General features: G+C 38.4%; 3 protein-coding genes across 6 annotated transcripts; 1 reads left to right on the top strand and 2 right to left on the bottom strand.

Annotated features, from left to right (window-relative positions):
- Positions 1-1,292: 1,292 nt before the first annotated feature.
- LOC121946314 (coiled-coil domain-containing protein 106-like) lies at positions 1,293-6,981 on the bottom strand. Its single transcript, XM_042490829.1, has 8 exons — positions 6,848-6,981; positions 6,248-6,317; positions 6,061-6,159; positions 5,748-5,969; positions 5,549-5,605; positions 4,247-4,528; positions 3,957-4,124; positions 1,293-3,014 (listed from the first exon to the last, which is right to left on the bottom strand). The coding sequence occupies exons 2-8, from the start codon at positions 6,315-6,317 to the stop codon at positions 2,698-2,700; spliced, it is 1,215 nt and encodes a 404-aa protein (XP_042346763.1). The 5' UTR covers positions 6,848-6,981; the 3' UTR covers positions 1,293-2,697.
- A 930-nt stretch (positions 6,982-7,911) lies between these two features.
- On the top strand, positions 7,912-9,010 carry LOC121946373 (transmembrane protein 238-like). 3 transcript variants are annotated; one of them, XM_042490941.1, is made up of 2 exons: positions 7,912-8,015; positions 8,378-9,010. In XM_042490941.1, the coding sequence occupies exon 2, from the start codon at positions 8,380-8,382 to the stop codon at positions 8,704-8,706; it is 327 nt and encodes a 108-aa protein (XP_042346875.1). In that variant the 5' UTR covers positions 7,912-8,015; positions 8,378-8,379; the 3' UTR covers positions 8,707-9,010. The 3 variants fall into 3 exon arrangements, with proteins under 3 accessions (XP_042346875.1, XP_042346873.1, XP_042346874.1); XM_042490939.1 differs by having other exon boundaries at positions 8,373-9,010; XM_042490940.1 differs by having other exon boundaries at positions 8,326-9,010.
- Positions 9,011-9,640: 630 nt separating this feature from the next.
- On the bottom strand, positions 9,641-24,815 carry si:dkey-17m8.1 (C-Jun-amino-terminal kinase-interacting protein 3). 2 transcript variants are annotated; one of them, XM_042490093.1, is made up of 28 exons: positions 24,705-24,815; positions 23,179-23,575; positions 22,890-23,084; positions 22,154-22,274; positions 21,956-22,026; positions 21,266-21,330; positions 21,007-21,079; positions 20,735-20,904; positions 20,372-20,628; positions 19,902-19,959; positions 19,211-19,363; positions 19,011-19,053; positions 18,725-18,852; positions 18,481-18,534; positions 17,450-17,578; positions 17,192-17,324; positions 15,845-15,931; positions 15,139-15,186; positions 14,847-14,988; positions 14,652-14,694; positions 14,450-14,530; positions 14,229-14,296; positions 13,350-13,498; positions 13,089-13,260; positions 12,450-12,563; positions 12,256-12,354; positions 12,044-12,133; positions 9,641-10,769 (listed from the first exon to the last, which is right to left on the bottom strand). In XM_042490093.1, exons 2-28 carry the CDS (start codon positions 23,275-23,277, stop codon positions 10,651-10,653), a joined length of 2,961 nt encoding a protein of 986 aa, XP_042346027.1. In that variant the 5' UTR covers positions 23,278-23,575; positions 24,705-24,815; the 3' UTR covers positions 9,641-10,650. The 2 variants fall into 2 exon arrangements, with proteins under 2 accessions (XP_042346027.1, XP_042346028.1); XM_042490094.1 differs by having other exon boundaries at positions 17,192-17,288.
- Between the last annotated feature and the right edge of the window lie 1,718 nt (positions 24,816-26,533).

Here is a 26,533-nt window from a genome sequence, read left to right as displayed (position 1 = left end):
ACATAGGGCTATTTCATCAAAACAACAATCAAACAACATTCTACATCTCATTTAAAATTTTGTCAAAAATAAATGTTTGCACCAACTAACTAGTATGTACAACAAGAGTGAAAAACTAAGATTTTTCCTAACTTCAGGGTTTTGTCTTATCACTTTCAAACATCAAAGTAGAAGTTTTCAAAATCTAATAACTAATTCATGATAGAGAGGGTCAAGCATTTTTCCTAAGTCATACGGGCAAGTTCAAGGAGAAATATTTGTAATTTTGGAGAGGGTCAAAACCCAGACACCCCACTCCTCTAAAAAATAAAGTCCCTTATGTCATAAAGATCATATTTGGCATCTTCCTCCAAATTCTGACTACATCGTCTCAGCTTGAGAACAGAATTTCAAAATAAAGTGTTCAAAGGAAAGCCATATTTTGTTTTGGCCAAAACACTGTTTACTGCATAATGTGGTCGCCCAGTTTCTGATGCTCAAAAGAGAAAACAAAATCAATTTTACACATATTTCTTTGTATATGTAATTGGTGGGGTTCTATCTGCCACACTTGCCCACAAACAGACCAAAAGATATAAAAATTGGTAGCAATTTAATCCCCAATAATTAGCATTTTTCAGTAAGTGATGTTGGAGGTCACAGATTAATAAATCTACATTTTTGTAATAAAGGCCTTAATGAGAATAGTGCCTTACTGTACATTTGGTGAATGACAGGCATTGTTTCACGCAGTATACATAAACATGAGACACAAAAATGAGATAGATTATTGTTTAAAACACTCTACCCTGGTGTGATTTTGCACATCTCCTTGGCAGCTGCACAACACTGTGCACTGCATGCTTTTAAGCCATACAAACAACCAGACGATGAACATGACATAACCTTTAAGACAAGAACATTTTAAGGAAATTTAAAGCCAACGGTCACTGTATTTGACCGTTACCTGATCTGTTTTAAAATGAGATCTCTTTAAACATGACACATTATCGTACAATATAACCAACATGTCTGCTGCTTTGAGAATTCTGAATTTTGACTTCTATAAACTGCAGACCGTCAAATAGCTATTTTCATGCATTTGTAGCGGAGCTCTGGGAAGCAATAACAGATCCTCTGTAGGCACGAGCTAGTTGCTTTTGCTGTAACTCACGCTGTAGACTCGTTTGTGTGATTAATGCCCACAGTTTTCACACAGAATAGAAGAGTTACAAATAGCTAGCACAGTAAATGCTCTGTAGTGTTTTACAAAAGGTATTATTGTCACTAAAGCATTACAGCAAGAGCCTCAGTACCAGAAGCATAAGAAGTGACATTTAATGTAATTTAGTGCAGATCATTTACAAAAAGGGTCAATACAACCCTCAGTGGAATAACAGAGTAATGCAGCAGTGTTGTTGTTAAATCTGGGCCCAAAAACCAACAGGTGTCATTATGAGTCAAACACATACAATATCACCAACATACTATACGCATCTGTCTTTGATTTTTAACTAAAAACAAGTGAAACATGATGCAAGAAGTATGTCTCTGACAAAAATGCATCTGCACCACATAACACTGGACTAATCTTTTCTATAGTCAGTTCATGTTCGCATGTGTCCTTCTCCTCAGGGTGGAAGCAGAGTGAGGGTTTCTGGCACAACTTCACCAACTTCAAAGGTGCATGGAGAAGGAGGAAAGTCTTGAAGAGGTCAAAGAGCTCCAGCAACACTTGTAGTTTTGAGAACAACTTTATTAGACTCACGTGTTTCGGCTTGTGGCCTTCATGACTTTGATGAAGGCCGAAAGTCAAAACAGGTTTGTCTGATAAAGAGCTCTTCTCCTCAGGGTGCTCAGGGACTGAAAGTGGACCAAAGCGGTTGCTTGTTTCACACGAGGAAATTGCAAAAGACGCATTAAGGCAAGTGAAAATGGTTGATGATATAATGACAATGCCAAAAATAAAAAATACAATAAAATAACAGAACAATTTAAACACGATGAAATGACCAGGTTTTTTTTAAAAGTACAGTATAACTCTATAAAATCTATTAAGTGCAATATGATTTTAAAATACAAAGACATTGTGATTGAACGCTACCATATTTTTAGAACTGTGTCAAAATTGCACACAAATAAAGTGATAAAAATTGCTATACTTAAGAAATATTTGAAATGTCAGGAACTGAAACAATCGAGATAATCATTTAATGAGCGACTAACCACAAGCCGACCCCGATGTGCAGGAAAGAAAAAGTCTGTGTGTCTGCAGACACTGAGGCTAAAACATGAACGAGTTAAATTGGTTTACACTCACTGAAGAGCTGAAGAATCTCCTCTATAATCACAATAGTAAAGACACATTCTTACTCACTAAAGCTCACAGACGTGTCATGTTTGCTCTTATAGCACTGAGAATCATGTTTTTTTCCCTTTTCCGGCTGCAGCAGACACTCCCACGTCCTCAGTGTTCTTGGAACGATGGTGATGGATTTGTCAAAGAAACTGACATCCTATTGATAATAAAAGTGAGATGTGAAAAGTGTCTGTCTGGAAATCAAGGATCTCAGCCGCAGTTTACTTGGCCATACCCGGGACGCTGAGATATAATTCCTCAAGCCTCCAGATGTCTCTGTGCTCGGAGGTGAGCTGAATACCGAACCGTCAGTTCCACTGTTTTCCAGAGAGACGTCCCATTCCTCTGTCCTCCTGTCCTCAGTGTCTAAACCTGTAGGAGATGGGCAGGAGCAGGTTATTCTTCTTCAGGGCCTGCACCCTGCTAAGTGTCTCCTCATCCAGGGCAGTGTAGCAGCGCCGGGCGTAGTCCAGCAGCTTCTCCTTGGATGGGTCGAACTCGCCCACCTCTGCCACCTTCTCTGGGGCCACCAGTAGCAGCTCAGCGATGGGTGTGGTGGAAGCCACCGTGTTGCGGTCCACACCGTGGATTTGGAAGGCTTTGGACATATTTTTCAGACGCTGGTATGTAAGCAGGATCTTCTTGTAGCGAAACAGCACTCCAGCAGCATCTTTCACTGAAGAAGAAGAATGTAAAAGAGAGTTAGCTCCAGCAGATTTTTGGTAAGTAATGATACTGAAACGCTGATTGAGTGCTGATTAAGCAATTGATGATTAGGAAGACAAATGTTTGATAGGGGCTTTGAGACATTTTATGGATCCAATAGCACAATAGAAGGAGTTTATTTGTGATTTAAAGATTAGGCCAAAGGTTTATGATTCAATATTCAATGCTTTAAAACCTGAGCAAATGGCTCTGATTTCTTTCAAAAGTACTGGGAGAGGGCAACGAGCAACTAAACAAGACATGACCCAAAAATACGCAAAAAAAAAAGTAAAAAAATTAAAATATGACTGATTAAATAAAAAATTAAAAAAAATACAATAAGTGCTGAAAAAATGTGTTAATTTTATATATTTATTCATATTTTTTCTGTAACATAGTAACATAGTATTCTGTAACATTTTTCTGTAACAATATTTCAAATAAATAATTGTTAAAATTATAAAATACAATTTTCTGATTTTTTTTTTTTTAATTTCATGATAATTTTCTAATAATCCTCTTCTTTTAAACCAAATTGTAGGTCAAATAGCTTAAACGAGGCCTTTGAACGCAGCACAAGAAAACTGGTGTCAGTCCAGGTTTTAAAGGGTTTAGGAATGGGCAGTGTGTCTGGTTTCAGTAAATGGCAAAAATAAAGTAATTTCAAAGAGTGTTCTTGGAAACAAAGGTTTTTTTTTTTTTTTAGAAATGTAGTTAAAATGCTACTTTATAAAATAGATAAGCTCAGAACTCAGTGAAACATCAAAAAAAAAATGTGACTGTGACTGATTGTGGATGCATACAAACAGCTTTCTACCAAGAGTCGATGTTGCTGCACTCCTCTATTTATACTGTATGTCTGTGAAAACCCATTGAAACTTATGTGAGAAGAATTTCAGGATCCGTCCCTTACCTCTCTGCCGCTCTCTAGGTGCTCGGAAGACCCGCCTTCTCTTTAGCTGGTGTCTGTTGCTGTTGATGGTATCCTGCATCACATCTTCCCCTGATATCATTTCCTCCTCCTCAAGAAAGCCGTCCTGCTCCAAGTATTCATCAGATTCTCCCAAGAGTGAAAGTGAATCTGACAAGGACATAAAAAATAAAAACTAAAAACTTCACAAAACCCACAAGATAAAAGCCACAGGCAACATTTTCCCTCTCAATAATCAGGTCATGTAAGGTGATGGGATGCTGTGCCATTACCTGGACCTATGTTGCTATGTCCACTCATTTCATTCATTGATGACCTTGTGGCACTGTTGCTGTTGCTGCTGCTCCCGCTGGCAGTGGTATTGGGAGTATTATGGCTATGGCCTTGCAAGAGGGCTTGGGATTGTGTAGAGTTAAACAAAGCATTAATAGATGCAAGCTGATTGGTTAGAGGATTGGAGACATTGTTTTTGGAAGGCACCATGGTTGGAGGGCCAGACCTTCGTTGGATAAACTGACGTGAGGGGAAATGCTGCGACTCCGACTTCTGTTGCTCTATGAAAAGAGGGAAGCAGCATAAGTGAGAATACATACAGTATATGTTATATATTAAACAATGAAAATGCTACACTTAAAGGGTTACTTTGGTATTTTCAGTATGGACCCTATTTTCCTATGTTTTTGTGTTAAGAGACTAATAGGAACAACCATTTTTTAAACTGTCCAGTATAAAGAGACAGGGCTGCAGCAGGCAGTCCAAACAGGCTGCAAAGTAACCACGTTGGGCAATTATGTACTGTCAGTTTACGTCCACCAAAAGGGCTTGTTTTTGCACCTGACAGGGTCCGATTGTTATTTTCTGTGCCTGACAGAAAAAACACCCTCCAGAGGTCGACCTTTTTGTTAAAGAGTAAGATCCTTTTTATTTAAACAGAAACAGCGCTGAAATCACTGTCACAAAACCCACCAGAATCCATTTTAATAAACAGATATTTTAGCGTGTATAGAGCCAGCAGCATATTCTTACACCTAACTGGGTGAATTTAAGGTATAACTCAACCAACCTAGAGATAACTAACAGTGGAAAGATGGACCAAGATGGCTTTTCTTTGTTTTATTCTGTTGAATTAGGTGTTTCACAAAGATAATATTACTGTTATTTTAAATGGAACCTGGTAGTTTAGCAATTTTAGGGGGTGTTTCTGCTCCGACAGAAACGATCCTACTCAAAGAGGTCCATCTCTGCAAAGATCCTTCATGATGTTGTTCGACACTTAAAATTACTATCCGAACCTGTCAGTGTCAAAACAAGCACTTTTAGTGGATGCACACTGACGGTGCATAGTTGCCCCAAATGCCTCAGACATTACAGCCTGCAGACTGCAGCCCTGTTGCTAAATACTGGACTGATTTCAAAAATGTTTCTTCCTATTCGTCACTTCGACACAAAAACATGGGAAAGAAGGGTCCAGGTTGAAAAATATCTTAGTTATCCTTTTAGCTCAAATCTATCTCACCACATCTACACATAACCACTTTAAACTTGTCAGTTAAGTGCATAAATCTTTGTTTTACCAACAGGACGATCTTCCTCTCTTCTTACCCTCCAGTTGAATCGTCTGGATTCATAACCTACAAAGACAAATACCACAAGGTAAGAATTTGTTATCCATCCTTTGAAACTTTCCTTGCAAAAGTTCTGCTCCTGATCCATTTTTTTTCCACAAATCCTTGTCAAACAGGTAATCATCTCACACCTGTCTCCCGTTCTTACCGTTACTGTACTGGCTCTGACTCTGCTCCTGTCCCTGGCTCTTCGTGGAGAAGATGAAGCGGTCCAGCTGGCAACGAAGGAAGTCCCTCTCCTCTTCCAAATCTTCAATTCTTTTCTGCAGCCAAGAATTTTTCTCCAGAGAGATTTGTAGCTGCGTCCGCAGGTTGGTGATCACCATGTATGAGTTGTTTACAGGAGACGGGCCAGCAGATGGGGGCGACTCTGAGGAGGACAAACAGGATAGTTTAGGAAATGAAATTATCATATGAATTGAGAGAGAGAGTGAACTTTCAGGTATGATTCGGACATTCACCATCAAAATTCTGATCGCTCTGGTTGAAAAATCCTTGCTGCTCAAAGTTGCTCTCCTCATAGGGGATAGCAATTTCATAGGTGTCCTCGTTTTTGGGAGCTGAGAAGGAAGAAATGTGCACAGTATGTATTAAATGCATTACCTAAATGCTTGAGACTAATATTTATTTGCAGTTTTAAGACCTTACTCTGCAGGTGGAGTGAGCCTGCGTGACTCTTGGATGTGGAAGCAGCATCAGTCCTGTTTCCGTCCTCCATCTCATAACGAATCGGCAGACAACGTGAAAGAAATGTTTATTAGTTTATTTGTCACCTCAAAAGAAACTCCCGGGGACATTTCACACTTATACACACACAAAAAAATACTTCGATGCATTAATACAGTGCTTGTGATCACATTTATTTACACAAAATAACGTTGCAAGCTCTCATTATGTGCTCTGACGTGTTTTTTTGTTTTTTTTTTTTGCAAGCCCTGACATCAAACAAACCAACGCTAATTTTATTAAATACTTCCCTGATCATGCACGCATAACCCAAACCCTTTAAACTGGATGTGCTACACAAACACACGTTTAGCAGCCAGGTAATGTGCTCACAATGTGGAAGCGAGTTAAGGTTTAGTTAGCTCAGCACTTCGTTAGCCCGGCTTAACGCTAGCACGAATTTAGCTGCGAATATAAAATTACAATTCCTTCCTTTCTGTACACTTTAGTGTTTAATTCGGTCATTCACACATTAATACAACCTCCGTGCTACCAATATATTGTGCAGAAATTGGTACATACCACTTTACGTTTGTAATAACTTAATCGCGCACATGTAATAAGACGTTATTACTCTGTCATATCTCCATTCACCAGTTCGACTGCTAGCTAACAAGCTAACAATAACAATTACCGATGTTTTATTTTTTTCAACGCTGTCCTGCGTCATTTCCGGAAGTAATAAAGTTACCGGATGGGGCTTTGTTTGTAAAGTGTGAGACTGAATTTAAAGCAACGAGTCTTTTAAAACGACAATAATAATAATAATAAAATAATAATAATAAAATAATAATAATAATTTGTGTGCAGTTAAGTTACATATTCAGGAGAATTTGACGTTAGCATTATGTAATTATGTAAATAATGGATGCAAAAAGAATAATTTTGTGTGCATTCAGGTTATACATTCAGGAGGGTTTTTTTCTTTTGATTTGAAACGTTATATAAATAACGAATGTAAAAAAAAACATATAATTTTTAGTGCAGTTCTATACTTTCATACAAAAAAATATGCAACGTTATATAAATACTATGTAAATTGTGTGTTAGATATTTAGAAGCATTATTTTCTATTTATGTTATGTACATAATGAATCAAAAATACATATGTTACAAAGTTATATATGTGGGAGCAACTTCACTTAAAATATGTAATTCTATATGAATAATGGATGTAAAAAAAAAGATTTTGTGTGCAGTAAAGTTACATAGGAGCGTTTTTGCCTAAAATACTTAGTTATATGAATAGTGGATATAAAAATGAATTTTGTGTGAAGTCAAGTTAGATTTTCAAGATTTTTTTTTCTTTAAATATGTAACATTGTATAAGAAAGATATAATGTTTTTGTGCAGTAAAAGAAAGGATATTCAAATCAAATTTTACTTAAGATATGTAACGTTGTAGCCAATAAATAATGAATGTAAAAACGATGTTTTGTACAATAAAGTTTCATAGTCTGGAGCAATTTTGTTGATTTAATGGAAAATTATAATATAGGTCTTGGGCTAAATTCTGAGACAAAATGTGCACAAACATTTTTCAGTGTCGACACCATATGGTCGACTTACCGGTGGAGCAGGTGAGGAGGTGTCAGGTTTCAGTGTCGGTTGCTCGCTTTCTGGAGTTGATCCGGAAAAAGGGACGATTTCTTATGTGACGTTTGAATTTAATATACATAGTAACGTAACGGTAAGTTTGGTTTTTTATTTTGCCGTATATATATTTGTAATAATGTAGACTTTGCTGCCGCGTAGTTAGTCTGCATTTAAAAGAAGTCTGTTGAAACGCGCGGAACAGGTGTGGCACCTGTTTTGCTTGTAAATGCGGGACCAGTTTAAAACAGAGTACAGTCTTGTAAACTTTAAATGTACTTTTCAAGTTGCTGTTATTTTAAAATAACTGTGTCTTATAGACGTTGATGGGAAATATTGTTTTTCTAACCTATTAGTTGGTAAATGATTGAGTTTAGAATAATTGTCTTTCTTTTTATTGTGTTAAGGAAGCGTCCTAAAGAAAAAGCATTTCACCCTTCACTCTCTTTCCTAGTGCAGTCATGGCACCTAAATATGATGGGTTGTCCCACTGTAAACTGGCCCTGGTGTTTGCTGTGCTCATGGACCTGCTGGGTGTGATATCCCTGCTGCTGGGGGTCTTTGCCCCTCTTGAGATCCAAGGCCGAGACTTTGGGGATCTGCTGGTGTACTCAGGAGCCCTGCTGGTGCTGTTCTCCCTGGCAGGCTGGGTCATGTGGTACAGTGGCAACATTGAGGGTCTGACCTCCAAAAAGGAGCTGGGAAAAACTTTTGGAGCTATGGATCGTCTCGCCCGCTCCCTGAGCCGCAGGATACGCATCCCCAGGACTCACAGCAGCCCCACATAGGAAGAGGAGTCCAAAGATACAGACTGACTGACTGTTACATGAAGGGCTGTCCTGAACCAGGCAGCTGGCCAAACTGCCTGAGGCAAAGGAGTGTCATTGCTGGTTGTCATCACTGAATTAACAAACACATGGTTCACATGGGAATAAAGTTCTCACTGTGATTTATCTTTTCGAAAAATAAAACTAGGAGAATTTGTATCCTCTCTACTTAAGAAGTTGTATGTGGACTACAATCAGGTTTGTAATGTAAAAAGCATTATCATATCCCAACATATGAATATTAAAAAGATTTATCTGCTGTATTATTTTGTCTCTATCCTCTTTGCTGTGTTGCACACTCGAGATTTTTATTTTTTTTTTAAACTCTTGGTGTCAGAATCCACTACATTTTTACTGTCTTGAACCTCTTGAACAGAGAGGACTCAGGATTTTATTTCAAGCCCAGTTAAGACTACAATTGCAGAGGCATCTCAAAATTGCCCTTTCAAGAAAGGAGTATTGAATATTTTATGATTGTTTGCATTTACTCATGGAAAACAAAGAAAATGCATTTACATAAAGTTCAACTCTGCAATGCATTTTGATTATTTTATCAAGACATTTATCATGGTGCATCTATACATATACAGTTATATACAGTTTGGCTTTAAAAATGGTGAATATAGAGGAATCTCCATTTCTTTTGTATGGTGTTTTTTTTATGGGAATGTGGCTCTTTCAGATCAGTTTCAGAAGTACCTATAGATTGCATATTCCACATTTTATTGTCACGCAGCGTGGGGCTCAGTGATCTGGTCTTGGTTTGATTTTGTTCTCGATACTCTATAGTTTTGGTCCTGTTAGTCTCAGTTTAGGTGGTCTTGAATACAACACTAATGGTTTGTGTTGCTGCAGTGGATCACAGCAAAACCACTCAGAATGAAAGTTACCACAGTAACCATTGAAGACATTTTTAATGACAACAATCATGTTTGCACAAGGCTGAGTCAGAAATACCCAAGTCTTAATTTTCTTCCCAAGAAGGATTAAGGAGATGCTGTGACATCAACATGAGTGCATATAAATACTGCATAGGACATTTTAAAGAATTCATCTCCCTTATAACACAGAAGATACTGAAATCAAATTAAAACATAAAACAAATTAAGACGTCAAAACACATTAAAGGCAAAGAACTCATTGAGAAAATAAATAATTTCTAATGGCAAGCACTGAAATAATTCATTTAGAAGATGGGATATCACACATTTAAAATGTGCAGTTTGTAATTACACCACATGTAATGCGGAGGGGTAGAATTTGAAAAGAAATTTAAAAAAAAGCAACACAATCACATTTAAAGAAGTTATACCTGATCTCTGCAGCATCAGGAGATAAGAGGTGTCTGATTGTCGTCACGCTGAGAGAAGATTAATACCTGTTCCAGTTCACAGTTAACAACAAAATATGTACACAGCAGCTTCTACAGCAGCCACATTATTACATTAAACTTTATGATCAACAGATGTAGGACAGAAAAACCTGGTGCCCTCCGGCTGGAATGAGTTTGTGAATGAATGAATGGTCTGGTAGAAAAATGCATCACAGAGCTGTATGTCAGGGAAATTACATGTTAGTGCAAAAGGAAAAATGAACTTTTGACAATCAGGCAGTGATTGACCAGTTCAACAGAAATTATATACAATCAGATGAAGGGACACAGTAAGGCGTCAGCATCCACCAAGATAATCCAGTAAAAAGATAGATGCAGAAACTGAACGAGGTAAATAAGGTGAAACATGTATTTTTACAAGGATGCGTTTAATGCTGCCGCACTGAGACGCTGGTACCTTCAGTTCCATGAAAGCGCCGTTTCAATGTTGTCTCTAGCTTTGCTGGTGTACAGTACATGCCTGTTGTGTCTTTATTTCACTCCAACGGGGCAGAACGAGGAGGTGATGGATGTCAGAGCGCGGGGCTGGGAACAGAGGGGGTGGGATTCTGCCAGATGATCATGTGACTGCGTTCAGACCGCTGAGGTGTAGCTTGGGACAACTCAACTGATCCCTCATTTGCATCGTCTCCTAAAAAAAAAAAACAGACGGCTCAGTCAAGCATTTCATAAAGAAAGAACTGACTTAACTGCAGGTTCCCAACGACTGGCACTCCCAACTACCACCAGGGGTCGCCAAAGCTTCATGGGGGGTCGTGAGGCCTTGATTTTAAGGGTTGTTAGAAAATATACAGTAGGACTAAATCTCAGCACTTAATTTCTGCAAGAAAACAAAATAAAATTATCATTTTTTAAAATGACTACTTAAAGTTTTTTTAGGGCTTTTTTGACCTCTCTTGGGCAGGACGGCTGAGCATGGAAATTGGAGAGAGAGAGGGGACAACATGCAGCAAAGGGCCAAGGGTGGAATCGAGTCTTTGTACATGGGGTGCCCACTGTACTAGGTGAGCTACTGGGGGCCAAAAATGTCTATTTTTAAGGTTCAGATCTTTATTTAAGATGTAAAATTTAAATAAAACTCACAGGATAAGAACTCACAGAGCCTTAACTCTGCTACAGAGCCTTGTCCATTAAAAAAGTGAGACATGATCACATCATTCCAGTTTCAGCCTCTTTAAATTGTTTCCCAGTATGTTTTAAAAATAGAATTTAAGATTTTACTGGTCACTTTTAATGCTCTTCATGGCCTCTCTCCCAGCTAAATCTCTGACCTCTTAGCACCGTATATGCCGAACGATCTTCCCAAGAAAATCAGGTTGGACGAGTCAGTGGTCTCTTTTAAGTCCACTCTTAAAGCATACGTTTATTGAAGAGCCTTTACTGATATGACTTGCCTTCTAATTTCCTTTAAATTGTCTTTTAATTCCTCGGTTTTATACTGCAAATTGTTATTTTTTTGTCTGTTATCTTTTAAAATCTTTTGATTATATGATTTGCCAAAATGCTATTAGAACCATGGTCAAGCGTTGGAGACGAAAACACTGAATTTGTCAACAAAAAAAAAAGAAGCCTATTAAGTATATGAAATATTAACAAGAAATAATTTTAATTTTGCTTGTTCTACACAAATTTCCTGCAGTTATCATATTCACAATTTGGGTAAATTGTATGGTTTATAAGTTTCTCTGTACTGTTATTATTATGCTTTTAGTATAATATGAAATATCCATAAAATATGTCACTTAGTTAGGGGTCATCACTTTACTCAATGATAGAAAGGGAAAAATGTTGGGAGCCGCGGGACTGAACTGTCAACAAATGCACCGTACACTAAGAAGCGCTGATCCAATGTATCAGACAAGTATCAACAATGTGACACCACAATAATATTTTCCCTTTACTCACCAATTCTGAAGTTAATATAGCCCTCTCCTCCACTGAGGATAAGCTGAGAGGTAGTGACAGTGCTGCAACCGGGAGAGACGATCAAACAAGCTGCGGGGCAAAGAAGATCTCACGGTTACTGCAGGACCACTACACCATGCAAGGATCTCCCTGAATGAACAAGCTGTTGAAAATGGTTAGCATGTTCAGTTTAAAAACGATCCGATTCTTACCAGGAGCAGCGATGATGAACCTGACAGCTTGTCTATGTCCATGGTAACACAGCTGGGCGGATGAAATGGAGCAATATGGGATGGAAACATCCTCTGATGCTGTTGATGGTCATTGATACAGTTAATACAAAATGGAGCACATTTCTGACAATATAAGATTCAAGCATTTATTCGTCAGAGTGAATAAGACTCACTTATGGATAATGGGATGGAGAAAATGGCACCACCCCCTGTGCCCACCCACAGACGGCCCGAGATGACTATGAGAGACGAGATCTGCAGAGGAGCGAGTGTCAGGAAGGATTGGCCTGCAGAGGGAGACAGGAGCATGTTAGCTGAGCTGCAGGACCGAAGCTGTCGGACACGAAATAAACAAAAAATTAACACGGTTTGTTGAATTCAGATAAGGCATAAAGACATGATATACATCCAGTATTTGTATTCCCCCGGCTCTACCGATAACTGCTTTGTCTTTATAGCAGGTAGACCTTTTGTCAGTTCTAATATGAGTTGCTGCCACACACCCACAGGGAAACTTGAAGCCGCAAGGGCTGCAAAAATATAAATCTCCTTAACGTGTGATATATTAACAAATACCATATCTCAGTGACAAAATTAAGAACAGGAAAACATAGCATACTAAAAACAACAAGATTTCAAAGTGTCCAGCTAATGACTGGTGTGAGTAGTGCTGTTATGAGCTTAAACTGTGCCTGCTAACATTATAGAAAATAACTACACTATTTTTAACTATACTGCAAAAACTGTAGATTCCAGTATATTCCAATGTATTCTTTTCACATTTAAAATGATTTGAAATAAAGAAAAAATACCTAATGTTTTAGTGACCAGAGCGGTAAAATCGACTTCCTGTAGCGGCCGTCCTGAGGACCAGTCAAACAGTCTGAGGATTGGGTCGAGTCGGCAGGACGTCCACACACCACTTCCACCAGCACACAGGAAGCGAACCTGCTGCTCGCTGCGCTCAGAGACTGAGAACGTTTGCTGTACGGTCAAATAAGGAGATTCAGTGAGTTCAAAGATGTCTGTAAACATGAGACACAAACAATTTTGGCGCCTCCATAATTTCTTACCTCAACCTTCTTGCTGTCAATGTCAACAACATGGACTTTGTTCCAATATCCCACCCACATGCGGCCACCTTTTGCAAGGCAGCAGCGAATGGGCTGCACAGGGTTCGATCCAAGAGGCATCACCGAGTGCGACTGTAGATTCCAGCCACCTGTCAATAACTCTTTTTATAAGTAGGGTTTTATGAGGTAATCATCTACAATCAGCATTTGTTTATCACTACTTTACCTTGCTGTCAGACAGCCTTTTATGACTGCTAACTGAAGCCATTACATTGCTTTCTTCAAAACCACCACATCCAGCTCCTTTGACAAAAACAGCAATTCTACCTTGTAGAATTACTGGTCTACCTCTGCCTCGATCGGTTAGTTAAAATATGTATTTTATGTTATAAAATATCAAACAAAACAAAATAAAAGACAATTACACCATAAACGGATGCAGAAATGGCAACATTTGGAGCATAAAAAATTATCAGAATGTATTGCTCAAAATGTCCCCCATATGTTGAAACTAAACCTACACTCTTGTCAACAGCACACTCACAAAAAGGTACATTCAGCAGCTCTGGGGTTTATATGTGGCTATGTCACCATGCAGAAACCTACATTAGGTCATGCAGAAAAATGTTTTTAACAGGGCTTGGGAAAATTGCATTTTGACGTTACAACATACACACATACTTTACCCAAACCAAAATTTGAAAGTTCAAATTTGATTACTTAAAGAACAGTTGTTGGAAGCTACAGTATGATATTAAAAAAAAAAAACTCAAAAAATAAAAACAAAGAAGCTGCCCTCTACATTATTAGAAGAATGCAAATTAAGGAGATTAACTGACAGTAAATTTTTTCAACAAAGAGGAAACAAAGAGATGTTACCTGAACTGTGTGAGAAAAATGCTAAAGTCCCATCAGCTAAACCGGCTATGACTTGACCCTCGGAATACCTGTCAGATTTAATCAATAAAACATAGCTTTTTTTAAAAAAAGACTTCTGGATGAAGATATGAAAATAACTCAATGCCACAACATAACATAATTACATGTTTATATTTATATATGAATACAAATATTTTAAACACAGAGCAAAAAGAACTCACACGAGCGAGTGAACACCTTCTGAGAGAGAGACAGACTGCAGACAGCGCCTCCTGCCAGCAGAGGCTGAGTGTATCAATATACTGTGAGACAGAGACAGCGGGAGAAAGAAAAGGGAGATCAGAGGCAGAGAGTTGCTGACATGAATTTTCCTCAGAGAAAGTGTTATTTATTGGAGCGAGCTGTTTGTTCAGCACACACTACCTTCCTTCCTGAGTCCCAATCCACACAGTTCCTGCAGTGTCACCTGACAGAACAAGACCAGAGAGGAAATGAAACGAGCAGTGTTGATTTTGTGTTTCTAGCTGTCAGTAAAGTATGAGGGGATAATAAAAGTACAGTACACATTAGATAAGTTGTCTGTAGGCAGCTGTTGCCGCCCACTGTACTGGCACTGACCTATGGGAGGTACAGCACAGAGGCAGAGGGCCGGAGCTGTGGGAGGGAGGCTGAACTGATCCAGTACTGTGTTGGACCGTGCTGGGTCAATCACTGTAATATCACTGCAGGAGGCAGGCCCGGAAACCACCCACACAGAGCACTGGCAGAGAGGGGCAGATATGGAGTTTGGACAGATGAGTGGCGTGAAACAACTTCTCCACGGGCAGTGTTAGTTACGGTTGGGTGACATTGTACATGGTGATTAGAGTATGACTACAGTTGTTTTTAACCACGATAATGACAGACTTACTGTGGCCTCTCCTGAGATCTCAGGTGTGACTGCAACCGCACAGTTCAGCTGAGGAGAAAAATAAGTTTAAATGCACCGGAAATATGCAGGGTTCCTGCAGCCTAAGGCTAGGTAGATTTAACACTTTCTGAGACTTTTTTTTTAATGCCACAGTTTAAGACCAAATGACCAAAATTTAAGGACAATTTTATTTTGCTTAAATGTTTATTGTGACAAAAAACATTTTTGTCCAGTGAAAACTTTAGATTATCTATGCCAAATGTTTTTTAAAAAAACAAAAAAACATCTTTACAGTAAAAGACAATGAACATGTTTCATTAAAAGTATAAAAGAATAAAAGCATAAAAGTATCTATTTGATTTACCAACAGAAGTGGGAAACATCTGCCGTTTCTGGCTGTTTTTCTTGGGAATTTTGTGTTTTTTACTCTGCATATGAGATTCCCAGCATTTATTTAATCATTTAATAAAAAAATAGATGTGACCAATTATTTTGAGATTTCACTATGCGGCGTCAGAAAAAAACTATTCATAAAATGCTTCCCATGTATGAGCATTTTATAAAACTTGGAAGTTTAATTTCAGCCTTATTTTTAGATGAATGAATTTAATGCCTTTTTAGACTTTTTAAGGATCCGCAGGAACCCTGGTTTGATGTAAATGCTGCTTACTTCTTGCGTTAAGAGTTTGGCAGTGAAAAGATCTACCTTAGCTGTGGAGTCTCTTTGATCCAGCAGTCTGAGCTGCATTAGAACAGGCACCTCCTTCGGCTCGGGGACAGGTTCCTGGGATTCCTGCGATGATGACAGATAACCAGCAGGATATTGTTAAGATAGTGGAAATGTACACGCCTGAATACTCTTTGTGTAAAGAAGGCAAGATTGTTTTTTACTGGTTTAGATCAAATAAATGCTGTATGGTAATGAAAAAGCACAACTGCGTCTCATAAAAGCCAGGGAGTTTAAAGTGCTGCAGGACTGAGTGATGACACGTGGAAATGAGTTGGCGCTTTTCCACTTCCGGCTCACTTAAGACAAGGTTAAAGAAGTGGTTCACTGCTATAAAGATGGTCTTTTCACAAATCTGGGCTGTCTATGCAGTAGAAAAATGCAAATACTTTCAAAATTGGTGCTACACATACAGAGAAAACATACAAAAAAGACTGGCATTTGCCAGAGAGGTGGAAAATCCATAACTACCAGAATACAGTGCGCCGCACCAGACAAATAAACCCTCCTACTGGTGCGTGACAGCGAGTTGCCCACCCAAAATTAATATGTTGGCCGGCTGGTAAAGCACAATCTCATATCACAGTTAAACAGTAAACTAAAAAATGTTAATAGAAAGATTTGGGGCGAGAAATAGAAAATACATTAAAAACAAAATCTTTGTTCACATTTCATCAGCACTGCTTTGTTTTGTCTTAGTTTGAAGAATACAGCAAGCAGTATGCTGCCCACTTCCTGTTCACAAACTTGTATTACAGCTAAACAGTGCACTAAAATATGTTTAGTGCACTGCTTGAGACATTTTTGTTCTGGTAAGATAGAGGGAAGTTTAACGTAACAAATACTACCCACATTGTTATGATACAAAGCTGTCTGAAAATTTGCAAAGTATCCCTTAGAGACATTTTCATGTTTTGTTCTACAGTTCAGAATATGACAGGAAATACACCAATGGTGATTTTTGAAGCTTTTATGTCTACAGCAACATTTAAGTCATGCAAACATTGTGTAGTTTATTTACAATTAGCTTTTTACTTCTGGGGACAGCAGTTAGTATGCTTCAAAAATCTCAAAAGTGGTGTGTATTTGTTAAGTTTATCTGAACAAAACATAAAAGTATCATAAACATTTATTTGCCACAGATATTATTTTCCACATAATCCAAAATCCAATGGCGATGCTAACTTTCAAGTTGGCCCACAAAAAAAAACCCAACTTATGCCTGCAGTACCCTAATCGCCACACCCATTTTTAATCGTGTACTCTTTAATATATTCCCCCTCAGACTGTAGCATTTCTGTGTTTCTATGTGCACGTTTCTACTACCTGTGTGTTTGCCAGAGGTGTGCTCCAGCCGTGTATCTGCCGTTTTCCAAGTGATCCCCAAATGTGGGAGCGAATTTCTTTGTAGAGTTCTCTCCTCCTGACACGAGGGGAGAGAACAGCAGGAGAAGCAGATCTAGAGGGAACGCTCCTACTGATTATTAATCAGCTCAAACGAGTGTTTTGTAATGATTCGACAAAAATAATGGAAATAATGACAAAGCACATCCAAGAGTGACATGGACAGAAACACTCGCTTACTCAGCATGAGTCTGAGCTGGTGGAGACTCCAGAGGAGAGCGAGTGAGTGACGGAGAGGTTGGCAGGGCAAATGCAGAAGAAGGAGGTGGAATTAAAGGTCCTCTGGTCAGGCCAAACAAACGGTTGAACCTGGAGTGAGAAAAAACAAAAACAAAACACAACAAAATACTAAATACTAATACTTGAACGGACCATAAATGACCGAATTGACTCTCTTTAATGCCATGTATTCAAGTACATCTAAAACAAAATTGAACCTGAAAAGGTAATTATCCCTGTGACTATTGAAGAATGTGCTCGCTACATAGCTACATTTCCACTGCTTTTGTATTTGATATTTTAATGTGTTTATTGACTACATGTTGCTGCATCACCAGACGGTCAATGCAACCTATCAAACTCGTGTTTTTTCCCTATTGTTCTTCTTAAATATCATATTGTTTCACACGTTATTGGTCTGCTTCAAAGTTCCCCTCTTGGTATGTAAAAAATACTTTGCTACGATTTATTTGACATTATTTTCTGATACAAAAAGTTAAAAACAAAACTCTGGAAAGGCGCTGTCAGCACATCTGTTCTTCGCCGGCATTTGTATAGACAACGATTTGCTTTCTAACTTGTAACGTTTACGTAATCTAGCTTGCCCACTGTACATTTGAATCTCAGGGAGAAGAACACAAACATCTCCCCACTCAGTAAAGGAATGAGAAAACGCCTCTCTTGTGACAAACTTTCAGACAGAAGTCAGTCTAGTCAAGGTCAGACGTTTTAAGGGACATAAACGTAAGAAAAACATATATTTGAGTGGAGGGGATCTTCAAAGTAATCCATAATTACAGTATTTCAGTATCATAAGGCAGATTTACCGCCTCTGGCACACAGGAGCACAAGCACCATTTGGCAAACTATCCGAAATAACTAACCGAAGCTGCATCAGCAAGCATTTTGTGTTATGAGGACATAAACTGTACTGCAGTTTTTACAGAGAGGGGAATGGTTATGCAGTGTAATATAATTAGACAAACACTTACTTTCTCCAAACACTAGACCTTTTTTCCTCTGTTAACCTCTCCTCCTTTGTTGCTCTATAAAAAAAAGAAGAAAAAAAACACAAAATCAGGGTTGGATATTTAAAAAAAAAAATCTAAAACACAACTTTTATTGTTTTAACCACATTAAATTACATTAAATTCTGTATTGGAACAGGAATCAGATTTAAAAAAAAAATGAAAGCATAAAATATATTCAACTATGCTGATTCAAAAGCAAAGTCACCTGAGTGTCTGACTCCGTCTTACAGCCTCCTGCAGCTCAAAGAGACGCTGCTTGTACTGGTTTTTCTCCATGACCACACGAGCCATTTCAGAACGAGAGAAGTGGCGCATGGATGCGGGTAGAGAGGCCTGAACGGAAAGACGTATGACATTTAATTGGGCATATGCATCTGTTTCATAAATCAAAATTAACACTGAGAAATTATTTAGTTTTATTATAAAATGCAGTGCTACTGTTGCTGCATGATACAGCAGATACAAATTGAAAATGAGCTTTGTCTCCTTACATCAGGATCCTCAGATTGGCATACTTCCAGTTCCTTTCGAAGTCTAAAAAAATAAAGCATATAGAAAACAAAATGACTGTAGCAGCATTTAGTATTTAGTATATTATATACTACAATTGTAATAAAAACAATAATGTGATTTTTTTTTCAAAAGAGACTGACAATTAACAGACATTATAATGGGAAAACATCTTCAACACCTCTTAATTTCCTCGTCCCTCTCCTTCATTCGCCCATCCAGTCGTGAGACTGTTTCCTCAAGAGAGGTCACCTCCAGTTTGAGAGATGAACGGTCATCAGTGAGCTCGACTACCCGATTTATCAAAGCCTTACGGGCAGCTTCTACCAACTCACTGAAAAAAGAAAAAACAGAGCAAAAGATAATTAACTTAAGAAAATACAGACTATCACTCTGGTAAAGCGTAAAGGTGGCGGAAAATGAATAAAGCATGGTGTCATGATATTTTTACATGGCAATATCAAATCAATACATGGACGCCAAGTATAGGTTAGTTAATTACAGAAATGATTAATATTACTAATAAAAAAGAAACTCTGGTAGCCCACTAGAATAAAATTCAGTTCAACAGATACATTTTGCTACAAAAAAAAAAGAGAAAGTGAAGAGACAAAATTTGCAGTTGAAAAAAAGGCAATGAATTGCAATATATGTTACTGCAATACTCAGCACATTAACACATGATTAAAATCATAATAATATTGTATCTTGACTTAAGTATTGTGATGATATCCCATTAAGCGGCTACAAACAACAACAAATTTGTGGCTGTAACATTTTTTGTCTAATCTATTTGTTTGTACTGACACAGGAAAACCAAGAGTTTGGAAAACCCCGACACACAGGTCAGAGAAATTAAATATAGGACTCACTGGGTGACTTTCAGTTCCTCGTACTGAGAAAGAATCTCCTCAAACTGGTCTGTACTGCCTGCACGGAGAAAAAAAAAACTAAAATGTTTTAGCAGACAGAGAACGCAGAGAGAAGAATACGTCAAACTGGTGTTGATTTAAATGATGATGATAAATTATTTACTCTTCATTAAAATCCAAGAAGAAAACTATATAGAATGAGGTAAAATGACAAAAAGGAAGTAAAGCTGAAACTAACAGAGAGACCTTTTTAACTGAGGGTAAAAATATCCTCACACACTGATGTCTGTGATCATTTACTCTGTGCTTCAGTGCTGCTCAATACAGGCTTTGTTTGGTACTGAAAAATGATAACTGGCTAATTCCTGGCCAGTTGGCGTTTTGTAAACATAAATTAAACCTCTGGTCAAGATGAAGAGTAACAACATCAACTCCGTTTGTGAAAAAGATGTATGAATGCGTGGATTTACCTCTGACGCTGGCCCCTTGGTCTACACTCTCCACATAATCCCGACTCAGCTCTGACAGCTCAGAGAACACCGAGTCATTGTTGCGCAGCTCCCACTCCATACTATCATCTTCCTCCTCCTCTTCCTCCTCGTCTTTTTCCAGCCTCTCTTCCTCTAGCACCTCTTCTTCTTTGCGCTCCTTCTCCTCCACCTCCCTCATCTCGTCCTGCACGCTGGTCCCTCTCGGCAGCTCTTTGGCGTTCGGTCTGACCGAGGTGCTGTAGAAGATGCAAATGAAAGAGTAAAAAACGGCAGATACACGTGAATTACTTTTCACTGAAATCTCCGGCTGACAAAAAGTATTTCATGGTTTAAGATTATTACCTTTCATCCATGCTGCCGTGAAACTGCCTCAGCTCGGGAGTAGAGCTTATGATGTCACTGATAAACTGATCTGCGGGGGGCTTTACTGCAATGTCAATCACCTTTTTTTCCATGGCTACTAGATCTTCTAAACAGGGGGGGCCAGAATGTGAATGTGGTCTCTGAATGATCTGCAGAAAAAAGGGGTGTAAATAACAGCTATTTCTCTGCCAAAACTGTACATTAAAATTGCTCAAAATAAAGTTACAGGTGTACAGCGAGAATATGTTCACCTTTTCGTTCACACTGGATTCTGATAAGGTTGGGTTGGATGGAAATTCAGCGTTCTTGGGACGCACATGATTCCTAAACACAACAATCAGTGTCACAACGTACAGCAAAGTCACCCAAACAAACAGTATCGATGTGCGATTCTTTCTTAACACTTTACAGCCCACTGCAGCCTGTGAATGCCTATAGCCCTCCTGTGTGCAACACTATCCAAAGCATAAGAAATGAGTTATAGATAAATGAGAGCTGAATAAGAACAACCTTAAAGGAGAATCTCTTTCAGAGTCCTTTCTCTTTTCCAGAAGTTCCCGATATGTGTGAGTCAGCTAGAGGGGAGAACATCAGTGACATTTTAGAACCAGAGAAATGACAAAAAAAAACAGGTAATATTTAAAATACTCAAATACTTTTATTGCACAAAAATGCAGCACTGCGTTTACTTCCATGTTGTGCGACATTCCTGTTCATGTACAAATATTTTCATTAAAATACAACTTATTCACAGTGCATCTCCTCATAGCAAACTATAAATAAAATGGTTCCTTTTTTTCCCCCCAAAATTAAATCAACAGAGCACCGATATAATTTTAAAGGTGTGCTATATTCATGCTAAATAACATCAATTAAATAAAAAAAAAGATTTAAAATAACATTCTTCTCTACCTGAATTTAGTGCATGTCCTAAAGGCAAAATATAAATAAAATTCTGCCCAAAATATAGGCTAACTAAAAAATAAATATGCTGTTACACTATGCAACCAAATGAAAACAGTGTTTATGAGCAGAGCGCACATTTTAAACATTAATATCGCAGTCCATCGTTTAATAATGGGAAGACAAAATTGTGATCGCAATTAATATTCAATTAATCGTGCAGCCTAAATATATTGTAACAGGGTGTTTAAGAAGTCACTGTGTTGTGATACGAGAGACTGAGCAGCCGTATCTGACCTTGTTGTGTGTGTTCCTCAGTGTGCTCAGCTCTCTACTCAGATTTGCCTTCTGCTCTTCTAAAGCCGCCACTGCAAGAAAACATCACATGTAGCTTTAGAATTAGTCTCCTGATTCGATGCCACTCAGACTTTATAAACCACTGTAGCTCTAGATGCTGATATGCTCTCTATCATCATCATATATTTAAATACTCACACTGATCAGCTTGCCCTCTTGCTACTTTCTCGAGCTCTCTTTCCCGCCGCTCTCTCTCCTTTTCCCTCCCCCTCATGGCTCTCCTCTCTTGTTCAATTTGGTCGTCCAGCTCCAGATACCTCTGAGGAAAACAAATTGCTGTAACACCTCTGAGCACACACAGCTTTTAAACACAAATTACCAGGGTTCCTGCAGCATAAGCCAATAGATTTAAGACTTTTTTTTAAATTCCACTTGGAATTCAGTTTAAGACTTTAGATAACTTTAGATTATCTACGTCAAATGTTTTTTAAAAAACAGCCCTTTATCCAGTGAAACACACTGAAGACAATGCACATGTGACATTATTTTAAAAGTATCTATTTGGTTTACCAACAGAAGTGGGAAATATCTGGCGATTCTGGACGTTTTTTTAGCGAATTTGTGTTTTTCACTTTGCATGTGGGATTCCACTGCTTGGATATTTAACGAAAAAATAGATGTTACCAATTATTTTGAGATTTCACTATGCACTGTCAGAATAAAACTAGTCATAAAATCCCGCTTCCCATGTCTGGGCATTTTTAAAACCTTTGAAATATCACGTTAAGTCAATTTAATACCAATTAAGGCCTTATCTTTTAGATTAATGAACTTAATAACTTTTAAGACGTTTTAAGGATCCGCAGGAACCCTGATAACCTAAATCACGGTATACTGCACCACACTACATCAACACGACTCCATGAATCCAGACCTCCTGACTCTCTTTCCTGAGTGCTTTCTCTGCTTGATATCTCTCCAGCAGTTCTTCCCACTCAGCCTTGTCCCTCTCCACCTCTTCCTCCTTGTCCCTCAGCTGGGCTTTGCAGCTGGCCAGCCCCTCCAGGACCCACACAAATATGGGTACCAGTGACTCCACCACACCTTCACCATGGGTCTCAATGACAGTCTGTGATGGGGCAAAGAAGTAGTGAGAAACCAATCAGAAAAAATCAAAACAATAATGGTAAAGACGGGAAAAACAATTCAGAGAGCTGCTTTACCTGTAGCTCTGAGTAAAGCTTCCCTGCCTCTTCGCTCACAATGTTGGGGTCCAGCTCCACCTCCCCTGTCCCACACAGCACTCTCTCACTGTACTCCATTTTCCAATTACTTGTATCTGTTGTTAACTGTCAAAACGGGTTTTCCAAATCAACACTGAAGGTAAATTTTTAAAACTCTGTACACCAATTCTGTTGCTCCTCTAACTAAACTTCCTTACCAACCACTATAACTAGTTTATCTGGCTTTCTAACATTTCTGCTGACACCAGCACCACCCATCCCTCACAACATTATGTTTCGGTTGTCCTCGACAGGGTCAGCATCATCTTAGACTCCATTCTGCTTGTTTCTTTACTATGAAGTTTATTTGATGTCAGGGGGTGTTTTAGAGTCCATCCTGGGGAAGAAAACGAGGAAAATATAATCATATATAATAACAATCTCTCCTACAGTGCAGCTAAGTTTAATTGCAAAACTGTTTTGTGCAATGTGCAAGCTCAGACATGCATTTTCCCCCTTTCTTTCTCCAGCAAATTACCATCAGCTGATAAATGGTTGAACTTGGTCATGTGGTTTTCTGTTTTTACAATCTGTGAGTAACATAGTTTGTTTAACAGCAGATAAAAAACAGAGGATCTGCTCAGTAGGGGTGATATTCAAATTCCAAGGGCTGTTTTTTTTAAACTAAAGACATCCATCTCAGATCGGATCAGAAACACATCTGTCAGGCTTACAGACAGATGTAGTTGGACGCCTGGATGGATTTCTCTTTTAAGTCGCCATTCTCAAAGGCAAACACAAGTTAGGTGTATCATGTATTAGTAATTTCAAGCAAAAATGCCCAACACTCCCTTGATTCAGCTTCTCAGTTGGGAGAAATCCTTTCATTAATTTGTCTTATGTAGACAGAATATACTGAACTGTTGGGGGGTATTTTTGATTGTGTGTGTGTGTGTGTGTGTGTGTGAGAGAGAGAGTTTTGCTCCTGTGTAAGAGAGGTGGTGGGGCCTTTTACACATCTGTACCCAGGGGCCCATCGTCTCCTAATCCGCCCATGCTTACAATACTTTTAGGCTTTAGAGTCGCTGATGTGCTTTATAAGCTCTTTAGCATTTAACCTGAAGATGTTGGGGAACGTTATGTAAAATATTTATGTATCTCTAATGAGGATTATGTAATATGTAGACAGACTGTGTGCAGTGTGTGTGTGTGTGTGTATGTGTGTGTGTGCGTGTGTGTAATAGCGCCACAAATAGCACACAGAAATTCAAACGGTTAAATGTAAACACACAAACACGACAGCACGCGAACAGCGACAGGTTATTTTCGTCGCCTCTTCGGTTAGTTTAGCGGAATAAAAAGCCTTTAAGATTGACACAGCTGAATTGCCATACTGTATAAATAAGTAACATGACTGACAGTGGACACCTTGAGAGATCTCTGCCAGCAACTTTACAAAGTTGTAATTTGACTAAAGAAAACGAGCCGAGTGGTCGCGCGGTTCAGCGGCCGTTTGACAAACTCACCTTAAACGGATGTATCTTCCGTAACTTTCATTTAACTTCCCCGAAAAACACTGAAACTCCAGTCGTTTTTTCTTCGGGGACGATATCAATTACACATAAACGAGTTTAAAGAAGGAGGTGTTGTTTGATTCTGACGTGCGCAGACATGTCCTTACCTCAGCCAATCAGGGAGCTGTACTTTTCAGCGTAGCCAATAGGCGGGGAGAGGAGGCGGGACATCTGCAGTTTTGTTTTCACAGGGGGAAAAAAAAGTTTCCTGAAACTTGAACGATGACACGTGACCAAGGAGGTTGCAAAGGGCTGTCAGGTGACCTGAGTAATGCACTAAAGAGCCTAATACCTGTCAAAATACTTCACATACCTGAGAACCGGCTAGTCTCTTTCCAATCATCTCACCAAATGATAACAATAGTACATAAAGATACAATGTTTGTTTTGTGGACAGTTTTTGTAGGTCAGAGATGCTCAACTTGCCTTGCTTGGGGGCCACCTTTGCATTGTCACAGATGCCAGGGGCCAGTCATTTCTGGGATTTTAGGACAATTCTATGATTTTAGGACGTTTCTGGATTAACAATATTTATAGAATTTTAGTATTTTTCTAAGATTGTGGTACATTTTTAGGATTTTAGCACATTTCTAGGATTTAGGGACATTTCTAGAATATTTGAATGTTTGTAGGATTTGAGCACACATGGATTTTAAGAGGGCTCTAGGATTTTAGGTCATTACTAAAATTTAAGGATGTTTTTAGAATTTTAGGATGTTTTCGGCATGTTTCTAGGATTTTAGGACGTCTCTAAGATTCTAGGACATTCCTTGGATTTTAGGACCTTTCTCAAATTTTAGGACATTAGGAGCTTAGCTAGGACATCTGTCAGGGTTGTGTGGAAAAACATGCTCTATTGATGTGTTTTTATGCACTCTGGCACCTTATGTACTGTATGTAATTTATGTAAAAGTACATAAACAGTTTTCAGTGTGAATCACTTAATTTTTATTGTGAATTTATTTTCAAATTCACTATTGTTATCATCTGGAGTGAGATCGGGGGCACCCTATAGCAGGCCAGATTTGGACTGTAAGCTGTAAATTGAGTATCACTGTTAAAGGTTATTCAGGTGTCAAGTTAAAAGGCAAAGGAGAAGTCTTTTTATGAGGACATCATTGCAGAACCGTTTTTGTTTTTATTACACAAAAATATGCTGTAAAATAATCACTCTGAAAACAGCTTGGACAAAGGTCAACACACTATTTCACACAGTGAGGGACAGCAGGAAACAACAGGTACTTTAAATCACAGTGAGGAACGTCACTGGATGAAGTACAGTTCATGTTTATTCCAGCAGATGGAGGTACTAACACATTTCCCCCTCGATGTCCTCCCTCTCGCTGCGTTCTTTTGATTTCTGTTGATGTTGTTGGTTTCTGTTCTGTTGACCTGAACTTAAAAGCCCTTTAAAGATATAATGCTACTTTTCTGACCTTAACTCTTTATATTCCCCTTTCTGCATGAATTCACTTCAAAACATAGGCCTACAACATCTTCCACATCCATCCTGACAAGTATTTACATTAGCCTTTTGAAACCTGAGTGAATTGGCCTAATTTCTTTCAAAAACATGGAAAGAAGGCAATAAGCATCGAGATCGAGAAACAACCCAAAAAAGCAAGAAATTAGTTACAAGAAAAACACCTAAAAATTAGCAAAAAGAAAAATGAAAAAATGAAAACAAATAAAGGTAAAGAAGTGCTAAAAAAGGGAGAGAAAAAAACTGTGACATAATTTTGAACGTCAATTTATAATTATTATAAATATAGTTGCCTGGG

This window comes from Plectropomus leopardus, chromosome 7 (genome assembly GCF_008729295.1).
Source record: "Plectropomus leopardus isolate mb chromosome 7, YSFRI_Pleo_2.0, whole genome shotgun sequence".
NCBI lineage: Eukaryota > Metazoa > Chordata > Actinopteri > Perciformes > Serranidae > Plectropomus > Plectropomus leopardus.
This window is presented reverse-complemented; position numbering and strand designations above follow the sequence as displayed.